General features: G+C 45.7%; 8 protein-coding genes across 8 annotated transcripts; 2 read left to right on the top strand and 6 right to left on the bottom strand.

Annotated features, from left to right (window-relative positions):
- Positions 1–386: 386 nt before the first annotated feature.
- Positions 387–2,883, bottom strand: F9C07_2283934 (endonuclease/exonuclease/phosphatase family protein). The gene is made up of 4 exons (XM_041286062.2): positions 1,917–2,883; positions 1,582–1,863; positions 1,357–1,527; positions 387–1,300 (listed from the first exon to the last, which is right to left on the bottom strand). Exons 1-4 carry the CDS (start codon positions 2,375–2,377, stop codon positions 898–900), a joined length of 1,317 nt encoding a protein of 438 aa, XP_041146717.2. The 5' UTR covers positions 2,378–2,883; the 3' UTR covers positions 387–897.
- Positions 2,884–3,827: 944 nt separating this feature from the next.
- F9C07_10448 (uncharacterized protein) lies at positions 3,828–4,698 on the bottom strand (the record flags this gene model as incomplete). Its single annotated transcript, XM_041292320.1, has 2 exons — positions 3,828–4,274; positions 4,351–4,698. The coding sequence occupies 2 exons, from the start codon at positions 4,696–4,698 to the stop codon at positions 3,828–3,830; spliced, it is 795 nt and encodes a 264-aa protein (XP_041146716.1).
- A 2,963-nt stretch (positions 4,699–7,661) lies between these two features.
- Positions 7,662–9,626, top strand: F9C07_2283932 (putative efflux pump antibiotic resistance protein). The gene is made up of 2 exons (XM_041292310.2): positions 7,662–7,890; positions 7,945–9,626. The coding sequence occupies exons 1-2, from the start codon at positions 7,693–7,695 to the stop codon at positions 9,370–9,372; spliced, it is 1,626 nt and encodes a 541-aa protein (XP_041146715.1). The 5' UTR covers positions 7,662–7,692; the 3' UTR covers positions 9,373–9,626.
- A 341-nt stretch (positions 9,627–9,967) lies between these two features.
- On the bottom strand, positions 9,968–11,501 carry F9C07_2283931 (uncharacterized protein). The gene is made up of 3 exons (XM_041292319.2): positions 11,186–11,501; positions 10,878–11,129; positions 9,968–10,817 (listed from the first exon to the last, which is right to left on the bottom strand). The coding sequence occupies exons 1-3, from the start codon at positions 11,190–11,192 to the stop codon at positions 10,411–10,413; spliced, it is 666 nt and encodes a 221-aa protein (XP_041146714.1). The 5' UTR covers positions 11,193–11,501; the 3' UTR covers positions 9,968–10,410.
- Positions 11,502–13,234: 1,733 nt separating this feature from the next.
- Positions 13,235–16,622, bottom strand: F9C07_2283930 (uncharacterized protein). Its single transcript, XM_041292318.2, has 2 exons — positions 13,707–16,622; positions 13,235–13,628 (listed from the first exon to the last, which is right to left on the bottom strand). The coding sequence occupies exons 1-2, from the start codon at positions 15,772–15,774 to the stop codon at positions 13,378–13,380; spliced, it is 2,319 nt and encodes a 772-aa protein (XP_041146713.1). The 5' UTR covers positions 15,775–16,622; the 3' UTR covers positions 13,235–13,377.
- A 1,217-nt stretch (positions 16,623–17,839) lies between these two features.
- F9C07_2159526 (uncharacterized protein) lies at positions 17,840–21,287 on the bottom strand. The gene has a single exon (XM_071509290.1). It carries the CDS (start codon positions 21,128–21,130, stop codon positions 19,415–19,417), a length of 1,716 nt encoding a protein of 571 aa, XP_071366656.1. The 5' UTR covers positions 21,131–21,287; the 3' UTR covers positions 17,840–19,414.
- Positions 21,288–21,824: 537 nt separating this feature from the next.
- On the bottom strand, positions 21,825–23,052 carry F9C07_2159524 (uncharacterized protein). The gene is made up of 2 exons (XM_071509289.1): positions 22,830–23,052; positions 21,825–22,752 (listed from the first exon to the last, which is right to left on the bottom strand). The coding sequence occupies exons 1-2, from the start codon at positions 22,903–22,905 to the stop codon at positions 21,893–21,895; spliced, it is 936 nt and encodes a 311-aa protein (XP_071366655.1). The 5' UTR covers positions 22,906–23,052; the 3' UTR covers positions 21,825–21,892.
- Positions 23,053–25,707: 2,655 nt separating this feature from the next.
- F9C07_2283929 (uncharacterized protein) lies at positions 25,708–27,189 on the top strand. The gene is made up of 3 exons (XM_041292309.2): positions 25,708–25,847; positions 25,901–26,215; positions 26,272–27,189. The coding sequence occupies exons 1-3, from the start codon at positions 25,841–25,843 to the stop codon at positions 26,679–26,681; spliced, it is 732 nt and encodes a 243-aa protein (XP_041146711.2). The 5' UTR covers positions 25,708–25,840; the 3' UTR covers positions 26,682–27,189.
- Positions 27,190–27,595: the final 406 nt, after the last annotated feature.

Raw genomic sequence — 27,595 nt, 5'->3', positions numbered from 1 at the left:
CTGTCACTGGCATCGACTAACACGAGGGGCATTTCCCTCCATTTTTTGCGGGTTTTTAATGTCAGCAGAGGAATACCACTGGCGTTATCTTGAAGGCCGTACCGTGAGGGTCATTCAGGTGGTGTTATATAAAATCAGATGGCGTCTGATGACGTCCCATGTATTTGTGGAGAGAGCTGAAACACTTAGCGCTGTACGTGCCCAATGGAAATAATGCATTTTACAACGCAAAAGACATATGCAACGTTCCATAGTGGTTTACTATTCGCAACTAGCTTTATTTTTTATGCGATGCAAACCAGCAAACTGTGTCAAAGAGCAAAGAGGTAATCACCAAACAGGCGCACTGAAGGGAGCCTCTAGCTTTAATTTACCAGAGGTTATGTGTTTTATTGAAAAGTATCTTCCGTCAAGTCTTTGCAAGTGAAGGCTTTCTTGCGTTTGGCAACATTCGGCGATAAGTGTCACGTCTCAAACCGCCGAAAAGTGACGCTGTAAGGAGCACATTGGTTTCGATATAATCGGAATTCTTGGAAACCAAGCCTCTCAGTGCGTCTCGTTCAAGACAATCCTCAAGCCCAGACCACAATATCCAACAGAAAAATGAAAATTTAGACCAATCACTGTCAAACTCAATTCCTTTGTTCAATATGACCTGGTATCCCCAATTACAGCAACATTTATCCTGCGTTTTAAAAGGATGGCGTTGAAATCCTCCCGGTAATTTGAGGTTATCTTGTATCCTTGTTTGTGGATGGAACTCGTCCTTGAAAAGCGTCATGGAAGTGGCGCTCCAAGAACTCACTCAGGATTCTTCTATATACCTCGCACAAGCTTTAGAATAGATCGCACACTATATACAAGGAATGATAATTCCCTCCATAGCACCACCCCACCTCACTGCGGCGCATAAATAAAACCCAACTCATCCACCTCATCGCCATCCCGTCCATAGAACCCAACAATCTGCCACGAATCCGGCGCAGTAAATTCCTTGCAGTCGCTCGTCGTCTTCCCGGTACTGACAGTATTGCCAGCGCTAGTCGTCGCCAGCAGGTAGAAGATGCGAGTATGATCGTCGTATTTATCCTGGCAGAGCTTTGCCTGAGTCCAGTATTCGTCTTCGGCCAAGGTAAGTTCAGATGCAGTGCCGCCTGTTCCTCCGTGGGTGTAGTTCTGGCCCGAAGTCAAAGCCAAGCCGACACTGTCCACGCGGTTTTCGCCCCGAAGGGTGATCTTGCTTGGTTTATTCTGTCCTGTTGAAGATGAGGGGACGGATGAGAGATCGTTGAACCAGGTTCTGTGATACTTGGCTTAGTGTAAAGTCAATCTACGGGTACCGAGGATAATACATACCCGTGAGGTCCACCGAAAAGATCACTCTGGCGTACTGAATCAGACAAAGTCCATGTAAAATTAGACGTAACAGGGTTATGGTCAGAGAGAATGTGTCCATCGAGTTCGAACTTGGTTCCAACGTAGCTCCAGAAAGTCGCACTCAACTCGATCGAACGGCTTCCCCGATAACTATATTACATATTAGCTATACCCCAACCACACATTAACCCGAATGCCGCTTACAAGATCTTGTCAACCGTCTCGCAGGTGTTGTTCGTCGTCGGGTTGTCGCACATCCAGGGATCGGTCCCCTCCGTAGGCTCGACACCATTCAGGATAAGCTCTACCCAAGGGTTCGTCATGTTCTGCTCGGTCCCGAACACACGAATATTCTCGCCAGAGGAAGTGTATCGCGCATTAGTATCGCCAAAGACCAGAACCGCATTGCCCGCGGAATTGTTCCCAATGTAATCGGCCACCTGCTGCAAATTGGCACTGCGCGCTGTGACATCGTCTGTCTCAGAACTAGGACATATCAGTATCGAGGTATGTAATTTTTGAAGTTGGAAAGTCCATACCCGGCATCCGTATGCAAATTGTAAAAGTCGACGTAGACGCCCTCGTCAAAGCGCACGCGCATCGTGGTAAACCCCTTAGGAGTCAAACAATCAGAACCCGAGGCGTCAGAGCATGTTTCCCACTTGACGCGCTCAAAGTCCACCCAGGGGTAGTTGGCAAGCGTGTTCAACCCTGATCCGATACCCGCACCTCCGGAAGTGGCGGTGCGATAAGGATGGTCGTCGGTTTCGTATATGTAGGCATGGTAGTTGAAGTCCTCTTGTACATGGATCACATCATAATCGTATTCGGCGAACTTAGCACCAATTGCTTTGGAGTTATTGGTTTTATCGCCGGGCACTTCGTTGCCGTTGAGGATAGCCGGAAGACCCGCGACGTTGAAAGAGAGAACATCGAATTGGCCGGAGGTGGCTGCCAAAGCGACCGGAAGACCGCTGGCGAGATACGCGATGGAGCGCATTTTCTTCCCTATTTTCTTTGATTTATCTTATCCTTTTGCGTGTAAGGAAAAGTGTCAGGTCGCAAGTGAAGAAAAAGAGGAGTGATCGTCGGTCTTATGTACTTGCATGTCGGGGATCGTCGTTCGGAAGAAGAAAAGGGGCACTCCGACGGTTTAATCTATGTCGACCGTAGCAGAACTGCCGTTGGTGACGAGCATGCGCCTAATGCAGTAGTATTCCATACTAAGGCCTTAGACTACTATTCTTCAGGGCATGTTTCCTGCACGTGGAAGGATCGGATGGTCCGTAGTGTCTTGGCCCTAGTCCATTAATATCTCCGGCTAAATTAAGACCAACTAAACCATGATGTCAGTGAAGAATCGCTGCAGAATGTCAACCCATGTGGAGGAATGATAGGCACAAATTTTACCGACTGTCAAACGAGCTATCTGTTAATCTCCGGCCTCGCTTTGAGGGTTCCTAATCCTATAGTCCAGAATTGTGGGATTTTAACGTACGATGTAGAATATCCATGGCCGGAGATACTACGGAGTAATTCAGGAATGGAAACAGTCGATGGACTCAATAACAGAATGCCAAGGCGATACCTATCTAACTAATCAGGCTAAAACCCGATCCCTCTAAAGATCCTTCCATGCATGCCCTGGAACTGATCCAAGTTGATCATACACCCGCCCAACATTACCAAGTCTCACGTCTATAAAAATCACGGATGAGAATCAGCATTGGCACCTTGGTTCGGCTCTCAAAAATCAACTAAATACCTTAGCAACTTCTACCAGATGCTGAGGGTGTGAGTAATGACAAATTACCGAAATGCTTCAGTATTTGCATTGAAAGTCGAACAAGTCTATGCCTGGGCTCTAGAATGACACAGAGCTTCTTGGGTTTTGGTTATCTTTGGGGTCTTTATGACATCCAATGCTCACATCAGATGGATATTCATAGAGATGTAAGAGCACCATCATTCATAGCATAGCCAGCGTCTCGGGAAAAAGCAAAAGATGATGTTCGATACATCTTAATTTACATTGATAAAGGGAACTAACCCATTCGCCTTCCCCAATCAGTTCTGTAGGATCGGGTGAAACAACAGCATCAGTCGCAAGACATATCCGGCCACAGCAAATCCCAGTGCTATAGTAATTGCTTCAAACTTATGCAAATATAACATGGGACCATTTTGTGCCCACGATCTAAGGACTATCGAAGGAGGATGCCGCACGTCATGACTGGCCACTTTCCATTAGGTATAGGGCTTTGGCGCGCTCGCAGGAGTGGGGGAGAAGTTCTACTTTGAAACAGGATAATTAATGTGCCAATTTGATTGAACTACAGAATTTGTATTCAAGCAAGCCTAATATCAGTTGGATATGCCCAACGGGACAGAATCAACGATTAGTTAAACAACAGTGACACCGCTCGGGGGTTTCCAGCAATCTGGAAGTCTCAAAACAGGGCACGGTAGAGCCCATCACGCACAACACCTGCATCTCCCATTGCCTTGATGATATTCAATGCCAAATCAGGTTTCTTATATTCTTGGGAGAACTTGACCATATCAACCCTTCCCCAATACTTTGTGAAGTCGTGTATCATCCACGTACGGTCCGCGTTGAACACCTTATAAAAACCTGACACTAATGCGTCGTCGAAAGTGCCGGCTTGTCTAAGTTTCTTGAGATGGTAACTGACATGTGTCATCTCGAGTAGACCCCAATTCGATTGCCGTAAAGCATTGCCGAATATATTGATATTGTCCACTGTTGTAATCTCTAGCAACGAAGCGAACAACCCGCGAGCCCTATTCAAACTCTCGGCGTGATACCTAGCTTCGGGAGTTTGCGACTGATCGTGGTTTTTCAAGAGCGCTGCAATGGCTTCATCGACAGGTATCTGAGAGGTCGGACTTAGTAAAACCAATCTAGACAACTAAGAATGCGGTTTGATATATAGAAGATACCGCACTAACCTTGTTGTGGAAAATCGACTGCAATGGCTGGGTTTGATGACGAGGGAACTGGGACACAACCCAGTGGGTTACACTGTCGTCTGACGACTGGCCCATCAGGTATGCGGCGAGGTATTTAGACAGAATGTCGTAAGCACGACTGATGTCATCAGCTGAAGGTTTTTCATCGGCTTCCGCTTGATAGCTTTGCTCAATCACTCGTTTCAGACTGTTTTGCAAGGAAGGGCTGAAATGTCCCAAATTAACCCTGGGTTCTCCAGCATAATACTTGGGTAGGCCAGAGCTTATGGTACCCAAGACATGATCCTTTGAGGTCGATTCCGGCAGTTGTATTTTCCAATTACCCATTGTAAGTGAGTTTGTAAGAGGGTGAAAAAATAAGCAAGTGTACCAGAGAAAGAAAGGTTACAAGCGTGGCGATGCAGTAGTATGGCCCCTTTGGATAGGAGACTTACTCAGTATTTATACGTGGGGACAGACCATTTTAACATTGGAAATCAATCACCTCGGGTTCTCTTTCTGTCTTCCCCTATTTTTGCTTTTGTGGTTTCCCATCCTAGGGTCTCTGAATTGAGTCATCATATGCATCAGTAGATTCCGCAGTTCCGGTGTGACGAAAGCAATGCATTGATGTCGTAAATCGCAGCCATAGGAATGCTTTATTTTGGACAGTCTGGGGCCAGTGCGATGACAGATCGGCGGCATTCATCACAGCTGCGTGATGACTTGTGCAGTAATCCACATAGAGGTCTCACCGATATTCGCTGCAAAGGCCGGAGACATCGAGCTTTGCCGATTTCTCCCTCATTCCTACCCAAAGCAAATTAATCATTGGAGGTTTCATTGTGGTCACCTGAGCGATGGTAGTCTATAACCTGTCTACCAATATCCAATTCCGAGATTGGAAGAATTGTCGATCAGTGTGTTGTTCGTGCATTGCATATGACCCGTCGCAGCGCACTACCTATAGTAGTCTAGGGTTGTGATGTTAGAGTCACTCGATTGGTCACCCCTTCCTATGGCTGGCTGAGGTAGCGGAGATTAATTTTTTGAGACTGCAGATATGCTAATGCTAGTATTTCCTCGATATCTCGGTACGGTTGACAGGTAGTAGTCTTTGGTTGGAGGGAAACGTGCATTAGGAGCAATCGCCAAATTGTAGAAAGAATGGAGGGGTAAATCGTGGCTCGAATCAACCCTATCGGCTTTGCATTCCCGAGCTCAATTTCCCCCGGCGTGCCAGCCAAGAAAATTAGACTACAGTAAAACCTCTTTATAAGCAATATCTCGATATAAGCAATCTACTAGGCTGTCTCCTATCGTTTCCCATACAAAATTGCAGAAAACCTCGATATAGGGAACTTTCAATAATCTGCTCAGTCTCCCATACAAAATTCCTTATAATGAGATATAGTGCGTCTAACTAACCAATTAAAAAATTTACTAAAATAATTATAATCACGTGTATATTTCTCGGGAAGGCTAATCTACACTTCCCAGTAATTCTCCAGTAGTTATGCTAGTGGAATTCGTTAGCTGGAGAGCATGTTTCTTTATCCCTGGGTATTCTCAACTCGAGACGTGTTATAACACTCTCTCCACTTTCCCGGAAACCATGTTCACTGCAGAAGCTTTATCGGCTCCGAGTCGAGAGCAATATCTTCAGACACTGCAAATCTCATTATCACCAAGCACGCATCAGAGTCTTTCTGAGATACTACGGTAGGTGGCTATCCTATTCCCGGCGATATTATCATTTATGCATGCCATGTTTGTTCCCGGGAGCCTGCTCTAGGGTCTAAGTTCTAACGGTGACATATTATTTATCAAGCTCTCTGGCTTGACTGCTCTGTAAACAGGTACAATGCGCAACGTACCCTTTGTCTTAGAGGTATCATTGGGGGAAGAAGCGCTGGATGGCTGGTAGATTGGCTACTAAATCGCTACACAAAGAGGTATTTTGAGGAATATCTCTGCAAGGCACAAGAAATATTAAACCACAAAAAGTTCTAGTTAAGCAGAAACTTATAAAGCAGAGCTATATATTTATAGAGCATTCCTATCCGATTAGTAACATATTTTACTGTATTATTAATTAATTAATAAATAACGTAATCTGTAAGCACCCTGCGCACACAAGTACCCTGCGCAGCTCTGTAATCTATACAAATCAGCCCTTTTTACTACTTGAATATCTCATTAACCATTGGTTAAAATGATATAAACATTAGAGGTTAATATATAATACTACCTTGTCTTCAATGTATAAAGCAGAGAAATTCATATAAGCAATACTTTTCTCAGTATTAAATATCAAAGCGGTATTTTTGATATTCTCAACTTATACAGTAAAGTTAAAAGAAAAATTTAAAGAAAATATCATGAAGCTGATATAGTGTATACTATATTGCATATTTAATGTTATATCTTTACAATCTGTGGTTGCTGAGACATTCAAGTAGTAAAAAGGGCTGATTTATATAGAATACAGAGCTGCGCAGGGTGCTTACCAATTACGTTATATTTAGAGATAAGGAAAGGAAAATATATAGCTATATAGCATAATCTCTAGAAGGGGTACTCCTATGCGGCATTTAGAGTGCCGGGTATCTGGTTGTAAAAGACAGTCTTGTTTTAATTGGACTTGGTGAAGTGGCAATTTCGTAGCATTTCTGGCAAGGCTCTGGGAACTGTTTCTGTGATGAGAGCAAAGGCCACTCCATTGCTTCTGCTTTTTTTTTTTTTTTTTTTTTTTTTCAAATCGAGGATGGCTTTAGCGGTTACCAATGTAAGATTTCATTCAAAAAGAAAGAGAATCGAAGAAAGAAGACGAGTGAAAAGTCTCGTACAAAGAGAAGTTAAAATAAGTGTAGCGCAGGTAGGTAGGGAATGAAGCGCAACTAATGGTATGGCTCTAGCTTAGCTCAGGCGATAGTACGGTCTCTCCATCTTTGAGCTCGGGGAAGAATTCGGGTCAGGAACACCTTTAGCCGAGCTATGTGATATCAGTAGGCTCCAGCTGTACCCGAATAATAGCGAGCAGGTTATATGTATATTTCATGGCATATCATTGGTGGTTTGTTAGCTTACTCTAATTTCGGGCCCGAGATACTTCACTACCCGAGATCGATCCCGTTGTAAGTCCCGGGATGGCTGATTTGGCATCTTTTGCTGGACACGTTTAGGCGTCAATGAAAACTATAAAGCGAGTGATTACTGGGTTATTGATGACATGTCTGTACTCTTCTGTAAGGTCTATTGCATATGTTCTCTACATAGAGTTTTTTGTATGCTCAATTACTCGAACGTACGTTCAACTAGACCTACAAACCTCTTCTCAAGATGACTACAACAAGCTACAGTCGGCCAATTGATCATGAAAAGACACCTTCTCCAGTTGGTCTTGGTGCGAATATGCAGGAAGACCAACTAAACGAAAACAAGAGTCATCCCCAGCAGGATCTCCCTGAATACCCTCCATTGCCAAGGGTAATCATGATCACGATCGCGTTATACCTGGCGATCTTCCTAGTAGCACTAGTGGGTTCACTAATACCCCTCTCTTCATATTATCAGCAATACTAACAATCAAAGGATCGAACGATCATTTCCACAGCCATTCCGCGCATCACAGATACCTTCCACTCCCTCAACGACATCGGGTGGTACGGCAGTGCCTACTTGCTCACATGCTGCTCATTCCAGCTGGTCTTCGGCCGGATCTACACATTCTACTCCCCTAAATGGGTCTTCCTGGGTGCCATACTTCTTTTTGAAGTTGGCTCGGTAATCTGCGGCGCCGCACCGTCCTCAACGGCCTTCATCGTAGGACGAGCCATCGCCGGCATAGGTGCCTCCGGACTCATGTCGGGCAGCGTCGTCATTATCGTCTACATCGCACCACTACACAAGCGACCCATGTACACCGGAATCATCGGCGCTGTATTTGGAATTGCATCCGTCATCGCCCCCCTAATGGGCGGCGCCTTCACGGAGAACGTCTCATGGCGATGGTGTTTCTACATCAACCTGCCCATTGGGGCCGCCACAGTAGCCATCATCGCATTAGTCCTAAAGCTTCCAGAACCCCCGCACAGCAATATTTCAACACGCGAACGTCTAGCAAAGCTTGACCCCCTCGGCACAGCGATATTCCTACCCGGAATGATCTGTCTCCTCCTCGCGCTCCAATGGGGCGGCACCACCTACGCTTGGCACAACAGCCGAGTAATAGTCCTTCTCATCATCGCAGGAATTCTCCTCCTATCCTTCATCGGCATCCAAACATGGAAACAAGACAACGGAACAGTCCCACCCCGGATCATCCTCCAACGCAGCATCTTCTCCGGCTTCTGGTACATGTTCACGCTCAACGGCGCAATGATGGTAATACTATACTACCTCCCAATCTGGTTCCAAGTAATCAAGGACGCCAGCGCCATAAAATCAGGTATAATGACACTCCCCATGATCATCGGCCTGGTGGTGGGCAGCATCGTTGCCGGCGCAGGAGTGACCAGATCCGGATACTATAATCCATTCATGATCATCGCTTCTATCCTAATGGCGGTCGGGTCCGGTCTAATGACCACCTTTACCACGACTACCGGCCACAGCAAGTGGATTGGTTATCAGGTCTGCTTTGGGTTAGGGTTAGGGTTCGGGATGCAGCAGCCCGCTGCCGCCGCGCAGACGGTTCTTTCCCCGGAGGATGTCTCGACTGGTATCTCGTTGATTTTCTTTGCGCAATACTTTGGTGGTGCGTTGTGGATTTCGGCTGCGAATAATGTCTTTGCGAACTGTCTCGCGCGGAATGTGGCTAGCATTGCAGGTGTGGATGCCGGGGATGTTGTAAAGGTGGGTGCTACAGCTTTGCGGGAGGTTGTTGGTGACGAGCAGTTGGCTTTGATATTGCCTGGTTATAACTCGGCTGTGATTGATGCGTTCTATGTTGGGGTTGCGTGCGCGTGTGCTACGGGGATTGGGGCACTGACGATGGAATGGAAGAGCATGAGAACATAGGATGGTAGTAGCCGACGGGAAGGAATGAGGCGGACGTCGAGAAGGAAGCGGCTCGATACTGTAGATGGGATTTCTGTGTCCGTGCCGGATATAAACTTAGCGTGAATGGCCTTCTTGACACAGTGCGAAAATAACCTTATCCCTTGTGCTTGAATTGTGAGGTCATGCTACGTTTTATAGTCCAAGAAGTCAAGTCAAATGCTGTATATAGATCCCTCGTGCTACTCAATATGGCGGACATTCTTAATGTAACTTTGCAACAGTATTCAAAGAGTATCAAAACAGTCCACTCAGCCTGGGCCGAATGCATCTGAAACAGTAGAATAGCTTGCCCAATATGATTAGATTCAGCAATGGTTGGCCGGTTAGGAAGGGGCCACACACGTCGGGTATACGCGCCCAAAAGCACACCAGGTCAGTCAATTAGTGGGCAAGTAATTGCAGCGAGGGATATGTGTATGACTCATTAGGGACTAGAAAAGTCATATGAGAAGATGTGATGCTGTGCCCTGGCGGTCTTCAGAGATGAGTACTACAAAACTCCTAATGTCTGCTTCTTGCCGCACTCTACTAGAATTATTTAGGGAAGAATGGATAAAACTATGTAAGCGGCATACAATTGCATGGGAAGAGGAACTGCGCAACTCCACATCTGCGGCCGTCCCCCCTCAGTGCAGATAGTGCCAATTTAATCAAATTGCTTGTCACAATCATCAAAGAGCGAATATAACAGAAGCCAAGAATATCGGTAATGACTGACAGGGAAGCAATAAAAGAAACAAGAGAGATATCAACGGCATCTTGGCATACTGCCTAGTAGGCGACAAGACCGCATCGAGAAGGCAAAATCAAAACAAAGGAAATATATCGGGCATATAGGTAAGGGTTCAAAGGTACTCAACCACCCAACAGATGACAACTCTGCAAATTACAAATGAAAAGCCCTTTTAGAGATCATGAAAAGGGAAATAACTAGTCAGAGTACACATCCATGAAGAGATTGGCCTGACCTAGACCACTTTGGCAGGTCTTACCTCGTCAGCCAATCACGGCATCAATGAACTTCCCAACATTCGTGTACCTCTTGTCCTTCTCTTTGAAGTTCTTCATCTCGTCTGGATCAACGCCAATCTCAATGCCCTGGTCGCCTGCAAATTTGATTGTTCCCCCTCTAGTCGCCTTTGCGTCCTTTTTGTCACATATAGTATTTGCCAACATCTTGTATGCATCATTGCACAGTTCTTTAGTCAATGTGAGCTCACCCTTGGAAACCTTCTTCCATCGGAAGTTCAACACGTTGGGCTTTCCATTGGTACCAACGAGATTCTTAACTGCAAAACGCAGCCATTTACTGTTCACCACGTTGGCCCCAGGGAGGCTGCTGAGGAAAGCATCACAGGCACTAGACGCATACTGCTCGATGTAGCTATCTGCCATCTTACTGCCTAAGGCTCAATTAGATAAAGATGTGCGAGCCTTATAAAAGAGCGCAGACTGATACTAACCTGTCATGATACAGTCACATTGAGCGATGTAACCATCAACATCCCAGTATCCGCATTTCCCGCCCTTGCTAGAGGGCAAGAGGCCTTTCTCGTAACTGCCATTTCCCTGTAGCATAGGCGCATCCAGAGGTATCCATTCAGCACGCTTCAGTACAGGTGCGGCGGGAAGCGGCGGAGCACTAGAAACCAGTGGACTGATCACGGCTGCAGAAGCTAACATAGCCATATAAAGCAGCACCAAAAAGTTCGTTCCTGGTGCTCGATAATGTTAGTGTTGAGTCTCTATCTACCCCGGGGCAAACAATTACCGGTCATGGCGTATGAAGATGTTAGGTCAGATGAAGCCGCAAGCGGTGGGAAATATAGTCAAAATGGGAAAAAAAGACCAATGAAAAGAATGTAGTACACAGCTTTCAGATTAGTGTAGCGAGGAATAAGATGTACTGAATTGAATAGTGGTCCCTGTTGGAGAAATGGGCTGTTTTATATCACCTAGATGAGTTGTTGTCTCCTATCGCTTCCATTGTCCTTCAGGCGTCATTTCTGTCCTCTTCGCGACTTTGAAACTCCCTAGGCTCCCATATTTCTCTGCTATGACCTCAATATCTCTACTAGAGATGTTGGGTTTGGTCAAACTTAGATTTCCCGCCTAGCGCCTGACATCATTGTCCATTGAGTCTTTACTTAGGTGGTGGTTGGAGAGGCGCATGATACCCGTTCTGCGAGATAGCCTAGTCATCTAACCAACATCAGGGAAAATGTCACCCGTGATTGGGATACAGAGCTTCGATATTGAAGGATGATAAGGCACTCGCGTTTCAGCTCCCCTCTTGTCGTCTGCACGCATGACATGATCGACATATTAATGTTGGTTCTAGGCCATAGACGTAGTATCCAAACAAATCAAGGTTATGCTTTAGAGGTAACAAACATAATGAACATGAGCGTCCATTGGATGGAAGCACCCATGAAGTACATACTATGTGAGGCAATGGACATGAAGTAGTCCAAACCTTGTTGAGTCTACAAATAGGAACAGAATGATTATATGCAGCAATTAAAATGCGCCATTTTTCATTCCGAGATTGATGACCATGCTATTATCAATTACGCACGACCGTGCGAGAGCCAAAACGGCAAGTACACAGTGCAGCGGTAATAATCTGCCCCTGCAGGCAGAGTTCGTCTAATGATGCTACGGAACAGCGACCTAGTCCGCGTAGTAAGTTTTCCTTGTCAAATTTGATTTCTCTATTGGCATTGCTGCCTGGAGCCTGCACCAACACGGACACATAGTTCATTCAATCATCCGGCTAAACGCAAGGGGCACGGCCCCTGGAAAAAAGTACTTTATGAGACGAACAGCGTGGAAACGGTTTATGATATCACAAGACACATTCTTAATCTATTCTTAGACACGTAGGTATCCCGAAACCACTCTTTCTTAGCCTACCCCCTTCTTTATCTCTATAGGAGAATACAAGGCGTCATGAAACGGATCGGTGTTCATATGACTAGATGTGGTTATCTTGCGAATGTTAGCATTCTCGGAGCTGTGCCATTTGGATTGGCGGGATACCTAGAGCATTCTATTACATCGGGCTGCAGCTGATATCGTTGCTAGAGTTATCTTTTACTTATTCAATGTTGTGAGATCATAGACATATCTCTAAGCTGCCCGTGAGGAGACACTGAATCAAGTACTCAATATATCAAATCAACACGTTTTCTATATGACCGAAATCCTTGTTCTGCTTTATCTGTAGTCTAACTGTTCACTATTTTACTTTCTGAAGCCAAGGATGTGACTAATTCTATTCTCTTTAGCATTTACAACAAGCCTTTAACTATTTAGATGTATTAATTCGTCCACTTCTATGAGAGAAAGTGTCCTGGAAAAAGATTATGCACAGGTTGTTGTTGTTGTTGCAGAGGCATCATCTGAATATTCGCGGCACAGGTCCGTCTCCCAGAGTAGCTTCAGATTTAATCAAATAGCCCTCAAAATTCTGTATAGGCATATTGGAAAAAGGCTAAAAGTTCTCACAACAGTATCCATTGCATGGGTGGCATCAATTTGCGTAGAGCTTCATATCTAGGACATCGGGAAGCAGGTGATTTGAAGCCGAGAACCTGGAGCACCTGCCTAGGTAGCTACAACTTCAAATCAACTATTTCGATTGACTAACGCAACATAAGTCAAAAAGGAGGAGGAGAGAAAAGAGGAAAGAGGAGGAAAGGGAGGGGCAGAAAGGAACAGAAAGAAACCAAAAGAAATAGAGAGAGATAGAGAGGAATAGAGAGAAATAGAAAAGAACAGAGCGAACAGAGAGAAACAGAGAGAAACAGAGAGAAACAGAGAGAAACAGAGAGGAACAGAGAGGAACAGAGAGGAACAGAGAGGAACAGAGAGGAACAGAAAATACAAAAAGAAAAGAAACAAACAAACAAAAATAGAGGAAGGAAGAAAATAATAGGAACATAAGCCTAATGATTTCTGCTAATCTGCGGCTGTTGCTGTTGCTGTATCTGCTTCGATCTCCGGCGGACAAGTGCTCGTCTCTAATAGGGTCTGGATCGCCCCAGTCAGGAAGCCACTGGAATGAGATCCAGGAGTGGGTGGCACCCAGTCCGTCCAGCCCTGGGAGCTCGCCCGCCGGAAGGCTGTTTCAGGGTCGGAGTAGGGACCAGATGGTGCTAGCTCTAGAACAGCAATCGGTCCGAGTGTAATTATAAAGCGAAGCCATGTTCCTAATAAAGTTTATAAGCAGACTATACATTGGGTTTCACGCAGTTGTTAGGTAACGTATGCGGAAAGAGGGAACTCACTCAGCATTAAACGCTCCTGCTGGATGTCCCCAGCGGTGACAGGAGCATTGTCAAAAACACCCACCGAGCGTGCACGGCTGGTCTCATCCCGCAAGAAGTCCAGTAAAGCAGCCATGGCGGTCCAAATTTCCATCATGTCACGGAGCTGTGATTGTGATAAAGGGCCCTGGTTTCCTTGTGCAAATCCCTCAGGCGGGATAAAGAGCACGTTGTTGACATCGTTAGCATCAGGGCTGGTATTACATATTGAGGGAAGGTCCGCGCCGACAGTATCCCCTCGGAGCCATCGGATCTGACCATCGATATCCCACTCCCGGCCCTTCTGACACCCGAACAGCTGACAGAATGTCCAGACGCGGTAAATAGCTGCATCTACCGTGTCCAGCCTGCTATAGGGGTCTCGGAGCTCCGAGATTGTATCTGGGCGTAATACGGTCTGACAGTGGTCCAGTATGAGAAATTTAATGCGGGTCAGGTTGTACAGGTTCCGGGCATAGTGTCGAAGGTAGAAGCTTGCTGCTGCAGACCTACTACTCGCGAGTAGCCCCCTGTCCCAGTGTGGCTCACTCACCTGCAGAAGCTCCCATGCTGGAGGAGAAACCTTCCAAAGCGTTGCTTGCATCAGCTGGAGCTCATTCTCTTTGAAGACCTGGTACGCCTCTCGGTTAACCAAGGCCATGGAGAAAAGGTCCTCCAGGCAGTTGACCTCCCATAGGATCCGCAGCATAATTGATTTATCGGGTGCTGATGACACTCGCGGTATCAATGACCGGCCATCAAGCTCATGAATGCTACGCCGCGGTGGTGGGAAGACCGGAGCTGAGGGGATGGACGCATTTATGTTAGGGGGCGGTTGAATGTAGGTTGCAGGAGTGGGTGGGACAGTTCCTGCCCCATCTTGGCGGGACACCTGATGAAGGCCATCCAGTAGCAACCGCTGTGCATCTTGGAGGAGACTGTGGATATGTCGCTCCTGATCGACCTCCGCAGAGCTGGTGAGGTGGACAGAGATCCGCTCCTCCATCAAGGCGGAAAGAACACGCCTCATGCGGTCGACAGGCCTACAATGAGTCCGACTTGGCCGAGCCCCAGGCAGCGTGCTCGTATTGGGCGCGGGTTGCGATAGGGACTGACATGTGGAAATCTCTTCAATTGATTTTCTAGAGAGGGAGTTTGATTGAGTGGAATCAGAGTCAGGGCGCGACGATTCCCGGTGTGATTGCCATGGTAGATGGAGGCGCTGTAACAGCCGACCAAGAGTCCTAGGACGGGAAACCAATTCATTCGTTGATCTGTTTGGCTTCGATACTCTTGTACGCTCCGTGTCAGCACGGCTTGTCGATTGAGCCGTATCTGTTTTCTGGCGCGCCAACCATCCCATAGCTCGCCAAGGCTGATGCGGCCTAGCAGCCCGGTCACCTGCTTTCAGTGATAGACGATCCTGCCCGATCGCACCGGGCACTGCTGTGTGCCTTTGAGGATCATCCGGGTGCTCCGGTGCGGGTGGCGACATATTGTGCATGAGACCAGCCCGCTCGAACGCTTTGTCAAGCACTGCTAGGTGATAAGGAAGTGGCTTAAGAGGTAACGCTCGCTGCTTGCCTCCACGAGCCCGAGAGGGTGCGAGGGGTGGCGCGGGTGGAAGAGGCTTGTTGATATCTTGCCGAGGCGGAACCTCATTGTAGGCCAATGCGCCAGCTGATGTTTTGGACTTGCACGGACTGACTGCGCGGCGGAGTGACGAAGGTACTAATGGAGCGGGATAGTCCTTGGCTGTCTCAGACAAATGTATATCTGGAGCTGAAGAACTGGCTGCAGTATTGGAGCCCCACGAGATACCGAGGCCAGCTAGTATCGGGCTAGATCCTGTCGAGCTGGCTTCCACGGATGGACTATGAAGGCAGATCACTGAGCTCTCTGCGGTGCAGTTTGGATGATCGTTCATAGTAGTGCCACTTAGGTTGTCATCATCTTTCGATCGTTTTCTTGACCCACATGGCTGCTGGTGCTCCTGGCCGAAAGCTGCCAGTTTATCCAACCGATAGGGTGGTCGATTTGACTTGGGCATATAAGCGAGTATTTATATGAGGAGGATATGGAATATAGCTAATCTTGGAGGTTCTGTTGGAGGTTCTGGGGTAGAAGGAGATGAATTTGTAAAATTGGGCTTGTCAGGAGTATCCTCAATGCCTAGTAGTCCTTAGGACAGAATTTATATTCCAATCTCCCCTTATTAAATCGGTACTTTCTATTCTATCTACTTCCACGATCCGACTGAAGAAGAACCCTGACGGACTAGTGTAAGGCAGACATCGTTTCAATCACCAACATAAGTTAGCGGTGCGCTCCAATGATATTGGTGACATTGCATTGCCGGAGCTTTTCCAGGTGTTGGCTCGCTGGAGACATGTGGAAAAGATGGGGTTGAGCAGGGCGCCATGACAATTTCCTCGATGTCGGTCCGCAGCTAGGTACCTCCCGCGGAATTGGTGGTCTGGCGCCAATACCAAGCTAAGAATAGGCGCGGCTTGAGGCCAACAATCCCATTTACTAGTATCCACAAATATCCCCCCCTGTTATCCTTACCAACACTTACCACAGCCACAAACCTTGAGAATAATATATCCAGCCTGAGCACACGATGCACCGTGTGACGGCCGATCAATATAGTATTATTAATACTATCTAACCGAAGTTTCAAGCGTGGGGGGGAGGAGCAAAACGTGCTGTGGGGCGCGCAAGATCTGATAGGTTTGGGGAACTAAACAATCTACTATATACAAACAACCGCCTAGTGTGAACTGATATGCATTAACGTGCTTTATTCTATGCTTGGCAGGCACTTTAAATTCCATTGATCGCTCTTCCCAACAGTAAAAGGGGTCTGAGCGTGTAACATAGAACCCCAGAGTTATTAGATTAAGTAAAATGTGTATGAATATTCTGAATATTATACACAATAGTACACCGTCATTCTAGTCTCGAGAGGGTGACCACCGTGTAATATCATATATCCATCTACTACATGTAGCCCCTGCCATAGAAACCACCCTAGCATTTCGATACGTGATTTGTTCCTTTCTTACCATGCGCTAACATTGCCTTCTGCTACACGGGTTCAGAAATGGAATGGTTTGTAGCAAACCGGAGTATCTATTATTTTTAGAGGACGACGATGACCACTCTAGTGTCATACAATATAGTGTAACTATGAACTCCTATTTGATGTCTTGTCGACTATCATATATTGTTCAGGCTTCCTCGTTTCATAATTAAAGCCAGTGGTATGTTTGGATATTCTGTGGTGCTCTCTCTCTCTTGATGATATCTCGCGGGGGTGCTGCAATGACACAATCTATCAGCCTAGTCTTCCGTTCCGATTATGACCTCTGCTGGTATTTGATTTAGGATCTGAAACTCGGGGTATTGAAAATCCAGGCAGAATAGTTTTTAACGTAAAGGTTAGAAGCTAGAGATATGATTTAGAAAAAGAGTAATCTAGCGTACATATTATTTTAGAAGGTCAAGTAAGTATTCGCAATACAACATCATTTCGTGCACCGGACTACAAATGGCATTGGATATAATGCTATGAAGCGGGGATAGCAGAAGCAAAGCCTCAAACCTCCGTAGAAACACGACTCTTTCTAGAGAGAGTATATAGATATGCACTGAGACGTCATTAATTAGGGTCACCAACGCACGGCTCTGGCGGGTCCTTCGTTGGTCAATGTCTTGATTCGATTCGGTTCTCTGATAAAAGTACCAAACGGTCCAGACCTCGCCTCCAGGAGACCAATGACGCTGTGCCTAGCTCCAACAGTGCACTTAGATTCCTTTATCCTGCCATTGGCTGTTTCTACCAAGATACTTCCAATCTAGGTCCTTGATACCCGAGACGGGAATCATCTGAGCACGAGCTTACATCACGATTTTCCGAATCTTTTGGGAAGGAAAAGAGTACGGAAGATATCGGCGTTATATAAATTATCCTAGCATAACTAGCCAATTAAAATTTTGTCTACCGCCGCGGTCTCCTTTTCCCCCTCCTTTTTAGCAGATAACGGGATACATACAGATCTAAGGTTTGATAGACAGTCAATAAATCTATTTATTACATGTATAGGGTTGTAATAAAATCCGGCTTATAGGCTTGAGCTACAAGACTAGCTTCTTCACTCAGTTTGTCTCAGCTAAGTTAAGTACAAATAGTACAATGTCTTTATGTATCCCTGGTCAAGATTGAGCGGTACGGGTTTTGAAAGCAAGAACAAGCGGTAGGATTGTACCTACTAGGTTAGCTGAGGCGCCCATATCTAGTAGGGCGCTTAATTTCAGGAGTCAGTTATATGATTCTGCCTGGTCTTAATCTACAGATACTAATGCAGGTTCTTAAGCTACTTCTGGAACTGCCGCAGGGACTCCGCGTTAGCGCCGGTCCAGGATTGGTTCATTTCCCAGAAGTTCCCAACTAAACTATCTGGTCTACATCGAGGGAGGGGAAGGACCACAGAAATAGGTTAGAATCGCTCAACAGACCAGGTCCTTTAGACTCTTGGTCATTCGGGTGCACTGCGGCTTGAAAGTCGTATCTACCCCTCCCTTCCAGTGATCATCTAGTACAATGGAATAAACTCCCATGTCAACGGGAGCTTTAGAGCCAATCCTCGATTATCATTTGCGGTATCCGGGCAGAGGCCAACAATCCTGCGCACGGGTGCTGCTGCTGTAACCATTCAATACGCACAGGCCTCCAGGGCTTGGTTATACCCGTTGGGTTACCTGTCCCCCTGTATCTACTACTTCTCTTCTCATTTTATTTGTCTACTGAACTAACTAACTAGCACTACTATGAACCGTGCTGTAGAAAGATTCCCTGGATATCCCATGCCCAAGAATAGATAATCAGTGTAACATACATAGTTGGAGCTTGCTGACATCCAGAAAACCAGTGCTATGAATCCTTGTCTTGGATTCTCGCTTAAGGGCAGACAAAAAAAGGCAAAATCCATAAGGTGGCACCGACAAAGATAAGCACCCTAGAGACCGGAGGGCTGACTTGATGCCTGCGCACTTCCCCAGCCTCACTGAGCACGGGAAGCGCCTTGCCTATCACCAAATTGCGTAGAAGTAATAGTTGGTCTTGTACCTGGGGTTATCAATGCGCCGATAGTCGGCTATTTAATTTTAGGTCTAGTCGAGATAATTAGCCGATCGCTATAATCACTATACCAAGGACTAACCAGCTCATCAGAATCACCCGTATAACGATTATAATGAGAGATCCTTGGATAAGTATACACATATACATAGCTGAGCTACTTAAGTACATCAATAGATTGTTACTACGAAAATACTTCATGTAGCCTATTTACCCCAAGATCTAAGATATAGTCTAGGTTTTAGGGCATCATGTATGCCATTTTTATCCAACGACAGGATTCGGCGCCAGAAAATCTACCCCAAGAGGGAACCCCTGGCACATTGCTAACCACAAGACCAAGTGTACCTCTCCCCAGCATATCTGTTGGTAAATCTTCTATGAGGTCTCATAGCAAGCCCCTTCGCTGGAGAGTATGTTTCTTCATTCCGGGATAGTTCCAGGCTGGCTACCAAGTATTCTGGAAAATGTCCCTCCAAGGCACGTGTAATACTAAACAGCAAACAATTTTAGTTAGGCAAAAACACTTGAACCAGAGCTATATGATTTATAGGTCGTCTTCATCAACAAAATGTGAGTCGTCAAAATAATCTGGAGGCCAGACCTTTTGCCCATCAGCCTGGTAAACCGGACCTTCCCTGCTGTAGCCATTATACCATAATGGAACCTTCGCATAGTATTTCCCATGTTGCACGGCATCATAGTTATCCCCAAGAACAGCCTTTTCTAAAACGGGCTCATAATGCTTTGCTTGTCGAGGAGAGATATAGACAAACAGCCTCTTGATCCTGCTCGTATGAATCAAGGGTTGGACTATTAAGTGACATGCTTGAATCCACTCATCAACTGACTTATTAGTTATAAAATTTTTGGCTGAATCAATCTGAAGTGATATTGTAAGCTTCGAGAGATCAAGGTTTTGGGCCATTATATCAAGGCCTTTCTTCAAGTCTGCTATAGCACGGTGGTTGAAGACAGACTGGGGCCAAAAGTCAAGGAAGCCTACAGTGATAGAGCGGAGGTGTGGGAGCGCATAAGACGGAAGTCGGTTTAAAAACTGCGTGGTTATAGTCGGGATTGAAGGTGATTTTTCTAGGGACCATATAACACACTTGCGGTGGATAGTAGCGATGAAAAAAGTGTTTTTCGAGTAAAATATCGAAGTGGCAATCCGATGCATCCTTTTGTTGACTAGGAAAAGGGAAAGCGGCAATCTCCAACAGGTACACCCAGTTGCGTAGGCTGCATAGTAGAGGGAGCAGCAGCAGCCCTCAAGGGAATCAGTGCATGTCTTGCAGCAGTCAAAGGGGGCTAAGCCCCGAACCGGACACCACTCCAGTTGAAATGGAGCCACAAGTTCGGTAAAGGACAGTATATGCTCCAAGACTTCATCAGGCAGGTGTGGTGTGGTAGGGTGGCCGGTGCTATGGGGTGTTTTCCCTGTTAACTGGAGGCATATGGATCGGGCTAGCAAGTAAGTCGACCAGTCTAGGTTCTGGCCAAGACGAATTGAACAGTCACGGAGCAAAGGGAGACATCCTAGAGATTCAGCAATGTCTCTCGCAGTTTGAAGGTCCCTGGTATCACAAATAAAACTTAGACGAAGTAACCGAGGTTGAACATTGTCTGCCAGAATTTGAAGGATGACCTGCCATTCCTGCCTTGTTACCCGGTCCTGTCGAGCCACACTACCCAGTGGTTTATCATGGAGACCATGACTCCGACAAAGAGGATGGCATGGGAACATGACCGGGATGGTAGTCCGTCCGTAGGCAAAGATGCATGAGCAGCTGTTCAGGATAACAGTAAGGGATCGCAATGAGTGAATTGCATGTCTAGTGAGCCTCCGTAATGGGCGTAACCCCCAGGAACCGCTCCGACTGATCGTAAACTTGTTCTCTGAATACAAAATGGATGATACCTCATCCGATATGATCCGCGAGACATAGAGCAAGGAAATAGGCAGGGGTGGACAGGAGCATCTAGTAAGCCAATCCTCATCCCCTCCGAGTATGTACCTGCCATCGAACCGCCGCACTTTATAGAAGCATCCGTAATTTCGATATGGTCTGACTTGGCATTTCGGACCATCAAGCTCCGATCGGTTGAGATTAATGGGACAGAAGCGAACCAACCCCGATAGAATATAGATATAGCGGCGGAGTGGATATGGAAGATCTAAAAATGATGTTCCAGATGAAGTGGGAGAAGTGTCTGGTATCGATGCGTAGGAGAAGTAGGCGTCGATACGACGTTGCGGCATACTATGTATTTAAGCTCACAGGAACATATGACCTTAAGCGGAACCGTTTCTGAGGCTAGGGGTAATGAGATGCTTTTTTCAAGTTTTGTGTAAGGCTGTATTAAGGGATATCTAGTGTTTGATCGAGTGTATAGGTCATTGTTGATCGTTGATACTCGTGCTAGTAGTATATAAATAGGTCCTGGGTTATCATACAACACTATTGTGGGTCATCTGACCCGCTTATAAAGCCAATCAGGAGTCTGACAGTCTTTATCCATTGAAATCCATCCATGGATCCATTTAAAGATTAGTGCGGTTAGTTCGGGTCGGTAGGACTCTCCGAAAGAGGAATGATTCTAGAATCTAATACAGAACATGATCTATACAGGAACTCTGGCCGAATTAGAAAGCCTCGTTTATCTGTTTCGAGTATTCAGTTGCACAGGACGTCCTCATTTTTAGATGATGTTGACTACTTTACTAAACCCAAAGCCTTTACTTCAAATTTACCTTCTTGTTGCTACCACAGACAGCGAGATCATAAAAACAGTCTGGCATCAAAATCAACATCAACATCAACATCAACATCAACATCAACATCAACATCAACATCAACATCAAAATCAACATCAAAATCAACATCAAAATCAACATCAAAATCAACATCAAAATCAACATCAAAATCAACATCAAAATCAACATCAAAATCAACATCAAAATCAACATCAACATCACAATCAACATCAACATCACAATCAACATCAACATCACTCAATGGTGTCAGTTGTTGTGTTGGTTGTTGAGCGCTTGAAGTTGAGAACGATCCTTAAACCCAATTCCTAAACTGCGCAACACCTGAGTACAATGTGGGTCGATGGGGCTCCATCCACCTCCACTACATGGGCTAACCCATTCCGGACGAGTACGGATCTTTGACGTTTCATCCGTAAAATTTCCAAAAATAGCAAAATAGGAGCCTCCAGGATATGTCATTTGAGGAGCGAGCTTGTTCGTCCGTGATAATTCATATCGGTAGGCTGTACAGTCTTCAGCATGCAGTACATTGGGCTCGCGGCCTTGAACACGAGCCCACCAAGCAGGGGCCACTTCCTTTCCCGTTCCTTTGATGCGTTCAATGGCGGGGCCATCTGGTACCGAGCATAGGTAAACCCCCTGTCTGGGGATATAGAGGGCTCCCATCAGATCAGCTTTTTTACCTTTACGTGGGCCTTGCTCCATCATACTTTCCCACCCCTCTTTGGCAAATATATCAACCTCGAGGTCTTGGTATCCTGTCCCGAACATTGGTATACGGCGATCAAGCACGAACGTTGGGTTAGTTCTAGTGTGTTTGAGAAGTCCATCCCATCGTTCTATAACAATTTTCTGGGCACGCTCATGGAGAAGTCCAACAAGCTTACCCAGTAAACTGTTCCCATGGAGCGGCTGGCTGGAAGCCGCACCTATAGAATGTACCTTGTGCTTGAACTTCACCACAGGAGGGTGCTCAAGGTTGGGAATGATATCTGGGCTTGCTTCATTTGTTGTCACGGCGGGTAAAACAAGCTGCGGCAACGCAGTCTCTGAGGCCGATTGACTGGGGCTTTCTATCTTGGTAGAAAGTACGTTGTCGGAAGACCCTATATTGTATGAAGGAAAATATGTTAGCAAATTCTATCATTTATGTTTTGCCAGAATAATTGTCTACTATACATACCAGCTCCTACGGGAGTGCCCAAGTGCAAGCCGAAGAAAGCCGCCAGGAGGATTCCATGTTTGACGTGAAAGTGCATGATTCTGGCTTCCAAAAGGTATAAAACCAGGGTTCAAATGAAACAAAGTTATATAGGAAACTGATATTGTTGAGAAGAGTAAGAGGATGGGCAGGCTGTAATATTCAACAACTGAGTTATTCCTTGGGCTGTGGAGGATAAGATGCCCTGGATAATTTTTAGAGTAAGTACGGCATGTACTTATATCTTGAGCATACAGGGTCTTGCCTAAGACTCAGTTGTGCTGCCTATCACTATCACTGCGCTGCGCCTAGGAAATAGAAGGCTGGTATCGTTTGTATTACGCTGTCATAGCCTTTATCCCTCCGCTTCCCGAACCTATCCTAGAGGCTGCTGTACCAACATATCTGATACAATGCTACCTAGGCTAATGATAAGCCCCATCCAACCTATACAGGCATAATAGTATCACGAGGCCTTTGATGCAAACCATAATTTAGAGTCATCAGATTTACCCTTATAGCATCTAGGCAGAAGTCCTAAAGAGATGTCATGTGTTACTATGAAGCTATAGACAGACGTCCTTTTGTGGTTTGTCCTAGCCTAGCCCGCGCCATGCTGCACACAGCGGCCTTACCAGAATTAGTTTATACAGTGCTCGGATTTCTATATATACGAAACATGTTAAAAGTTATTTCCAGCCAACGCCCGGGTACTTTTTAGAAATATTCTGCCTAATGATAAGGTTGCAAGAGCGAATCCAGGGTCGAGGAAAGGTCCAACTACATTGAGTGCATCAATTATAGTGTTAGCTATGCTTGTGACCTTTCCTACACTAAGATCAGCAGGGGAATGTCATCGGTGCCGGCCACATCCCACTCGTGCTTTAAGCTAGATTGGACCATGATTTCTCAAATTCATACTCAGGATTTCGGTAGGACGTTCTGGCCTCTGTCACCACCAAATGACCAAGTTTAAGTGGCATGTCTAGAGCCAATCATAAACGTCCTACATCCCAACATCCTTCTCCGCCGCTATGTAGCGCGCATTTCTTCTTCCGTTCTTCTGCATCCTGCACGTTGTCGTATTTTTGGGGCACTAATGAGAGCTTTTCTCACCGGACTAGACTTTCGCAAAAGTAGAATTGAAAAGGTAAAATAGTAGAAACAATGCGCCTATTACGGTTCTGTTTCAAACCCTGTAGATCCCCGGCAGCATGAATACAATTATATTATTTCACTAGTACGTGTAGTATGGCTGTAATATCCGATAGGCGAATCAGCCCCCAAATTTTGATTTACGGTCAGGAACAATGCAGCGTCAAAACAGCAATGACCAAAACCTTCATCTCACCTACTTAGCCTAAGAAATGTGCATTGACTTCCCCGCTCTGGATATTGTTCCTGTATCAGCAAAGATCACCATAGATTAGCCGCCCTCCCGTTCCCGAAGCGACATGCAAGGTGCCTGCGGCAGCACAAACTAGGAGCAGTGCGCATCCAATAATCTTCCAGGCTAACTCACATCGCGTTCTTACTGCCTTAGTTAGGTAGTTAGTATGATTGGTCCAACTTTATCCCCTCTCCTTTCCGTGTGTCAGTGTGATGATATCATATATGTGGGCGGTCATAAATCCGTAATATTCTAGACGATATTAGGACGGTTAAGTGTACTAACGTGGTGGGTCTAACCGCCATGATAGATACCTGGCCGCTAACCCGGCCGCTAATTCATGCATGTAATTTACGTCAAGTTGGCTCTTGCTTTGTATGATGCACACTAAGTTCTGTCCGAAGATGCTTCCGGTTAAAAGTGGACTACGAGAGGTCATTGCTCCTTAGAAAAGAATACTACCGTATAATTTCAAAGAGCCTGGAGCAATTAATATCTGGTGTTTGTGACTAAAAAACGTGCTTACATTGGGCACGAGACATATCCATAACTTAATGATGAAATAGATATCCCTCTCAGCAGTAGAAATACTATAAACTATCCTAGGGCTATGATAATAATTAAAATAGTAGAGGCAGTTTTCGCATTGACATGGGCTGGTGCCCGGCGCAAGGGAAAGTTGAGATATCACTCTATTGTGATACGGAGCCGGCGCCTCAGAGGTACAGCCCTAAGAATAGTATTCTTTGTTAGGCAACGACACAGAGGCTATTCACAGCCAACAGCTCAATGATAGATGATTCTGTTCATTGGAGGCAGGTAGCATTCCAAATAGTAGTGTACTTTAGCTATCTACTACTTAGGAACGAATAGAAACAATATAGCATTCCAATTCAATATAGGCTAGCTTGAATCCAGTGACATGATTTGTGCGTGAGCTGTATCCCTCCTTATCTCCAGCTACTCACGCATACAGTTTTTCTCTTCATCCAGGGCCCAGGCAGCTACAATACAGCAGTAAGTAATCCAGAAGTAAAAGGCAAAGATAGCGCTAGTATAATGATCCCTGGAATGTGGCAGTGTATCTCTGAAGTTTCCTATACAACTGCAGGCCATGAAGGAAGATGCTGAAACATATATGCCTAGTGTTCCTTCAATTTCAATATTCGGAAAACCGGGTTTACTAAATTAGTATTGCGCAGAGCAGGAAAGGTGATTATGGTCCAATAGTATACCGTATCCCCTCTAGTGTTGGTTGGATGAGTCGGCTGCTCCATAGAAGCAGACGTCATAGGGTCATGTAGGTAAAACTGGGTGATAGACGTCCATATTGTATTGGAGCTTCTACACGTGTACAACAGTCAGAATGTGAAATGCTAAGATTCTTAGAGAGAGAGAGACACAACGTCCAAGGGCTCATCAAAAAATGTTATAAAGCAAGCTCTGTCCCGGCTGTTCTTGCATTCATTCAGAGTATTATCTCTTTCAATCAAGACGTGCTCTAGTCAATTGGCTCTACAGTTTATCTATCTTTACCATTGATCGCTTGCATACGCATTCGCAACTTTGAATCATTCCCCAACAACGAAATCATTTCCTAACAATGAAACGTAACGTTTTCCCTGAGTTCTACGGAAGAAACCCGCTTACTGATGCTGCCAAGTTCCAGGATCGATCATCTTGGTGCTGGGTTATCTTGCTATGTTGATACTAGCGGGAGCTATCCATCCCCTGGTCACCAGCATTGAAGGCTCTGCGCCTCCATCAGCCGGCCCTGTCTCTATCTCGGAGCGCTCCAAATGGATACCCCTGGACCCGTCACTTTCAAGCACTTCTGCTGCCCAGAAATATGACAATCAGGTGGAAGGTTTTCCACCCTCGAATTGGGTTCCTCTTAGCCGACGAGCGAAGGGGACTGGAAAGTGTGGATACTGGAACGTTGATGGTCATATTGCTCAGTGCGACTGTATAATGAAAGGTTGGTATCCATTTTAGTCTTCTATAAGCCTCCTAGATCTACTAATACAATTACAGGCAACGAAGTTGCAAACAGCTATATTGCTGAATATACGACTAGTGCCTGTGCTGCATTCCTTAGCAAAATCCCTGATGAAAAAACCCCAAAGGGTAAATGGTTACGCTTTGCCGTCAAGAATGTTGTTGATACCGGCGGTCAGTTAAGCGTTTTGAACTTCTGGTGGAAGAAGCTTTCCAAAAATGGTATGACTTTAACACAGGACCTCTGTCAGGACGCATATAATCGACTAGGAGCTGCTATCTGCGATACAAACCGTGGAAAATCAACAAAAGGAACAACAATCAGAATAGGGGGCGAAGATGGAGTTGAGATCGGGATGGATCCGGATAAGATGAAAAACTTCAGCGATAAGGATAAGAGGTATATCAATGTTGGTGACTTCATTGACGCCTTGTCCAGCAGATGAGTCCAGTCCGACGGTTGCTGCGACTGAATCGAATCCCTCCAGAGGGAATGAAAGGCTTTCTTTTCCCATTGTCAGTTGCGGGAGCCAGCAAATGCCAGAAGGCCGGATATCTTTGATTCTTATTCAAACGCGAAACTTATCTCTGTCGCTTCGATGTATTCTTTTCCATGTCAGCTCGGTCTATTGCCTGTTGGGCAATATTCTGAGATACTCTTGCTGTCGCTTTCCTTTTTCTGTCTCCTTCCCTGTTATTGCTTATATTCATTCGCTTCTTTCGACGGTCATGATCTTAGCTAGATCTGACATGATCATACACACTCATTGAACCTTCTGCTTCTTGCCCCCCTGTTTTTAGTCGAATCCTCGATTAAGTAGGGGTACCAGCCCAGGCCAACTCTGTAGCTTCTCTTCTCGGGGAGTATTCGTTGTGTAGCAGATGCGTAAGTGTCATTTTTAAGAAAGAAACAAATCTGGTTATAATGGTGCTGTAGTGTACCCAGAGACCCATGCATAAGAGAAATAAATTGTTGCTTCTGTCGCCACCTCTGCTACTCACTTTCAGAACTAGCTTTGCGCAGTGGATGCTTCACCACCATGTCCTCCAGGGACTAACAGGACTCACGGAGGTGTGTCAACAACAGAGATAAGATGACCACTACGAAGAAGAAAAGCAGGCTTCGGAGAAAAAAACTCTCCGAAGCTTTGGTCTAATGTTAGAGACACAAGCATTCTATCTCTCTGCTAGATCGACCGTAGTGATGACCACTCGTATCGGCCTGTATTATTAGCCATAAACTATGTTTACTCCGACTGTGCGCTGGGTGAGGATGAGATGTTAGGCAACGCTCCTAATCACGAGATTTGTTATAGTATAGGTAAGATACTATATGATAAAATACAGCCTATTAAACAAA

The sequence above is a fragment of the Aspergillus flavus genome, chromosome 4 (genome assembly GCF_009017415.1).
Source record: "Aspergillus flavus chromosome 4, complete sequence".
Taxonomy (NCBI): domain Eukaryota; kingdom Fungi; phylum Ascomycota; class Eurotiomycetes; order Eurotiales; family Aspergillaceae; genus Aspergillus; species Aspergillus flavus.
Note: the sequence above shows the minus strand (reverse complement) of the source record. Positions and strands in the feature narration are given on the sequence as shown.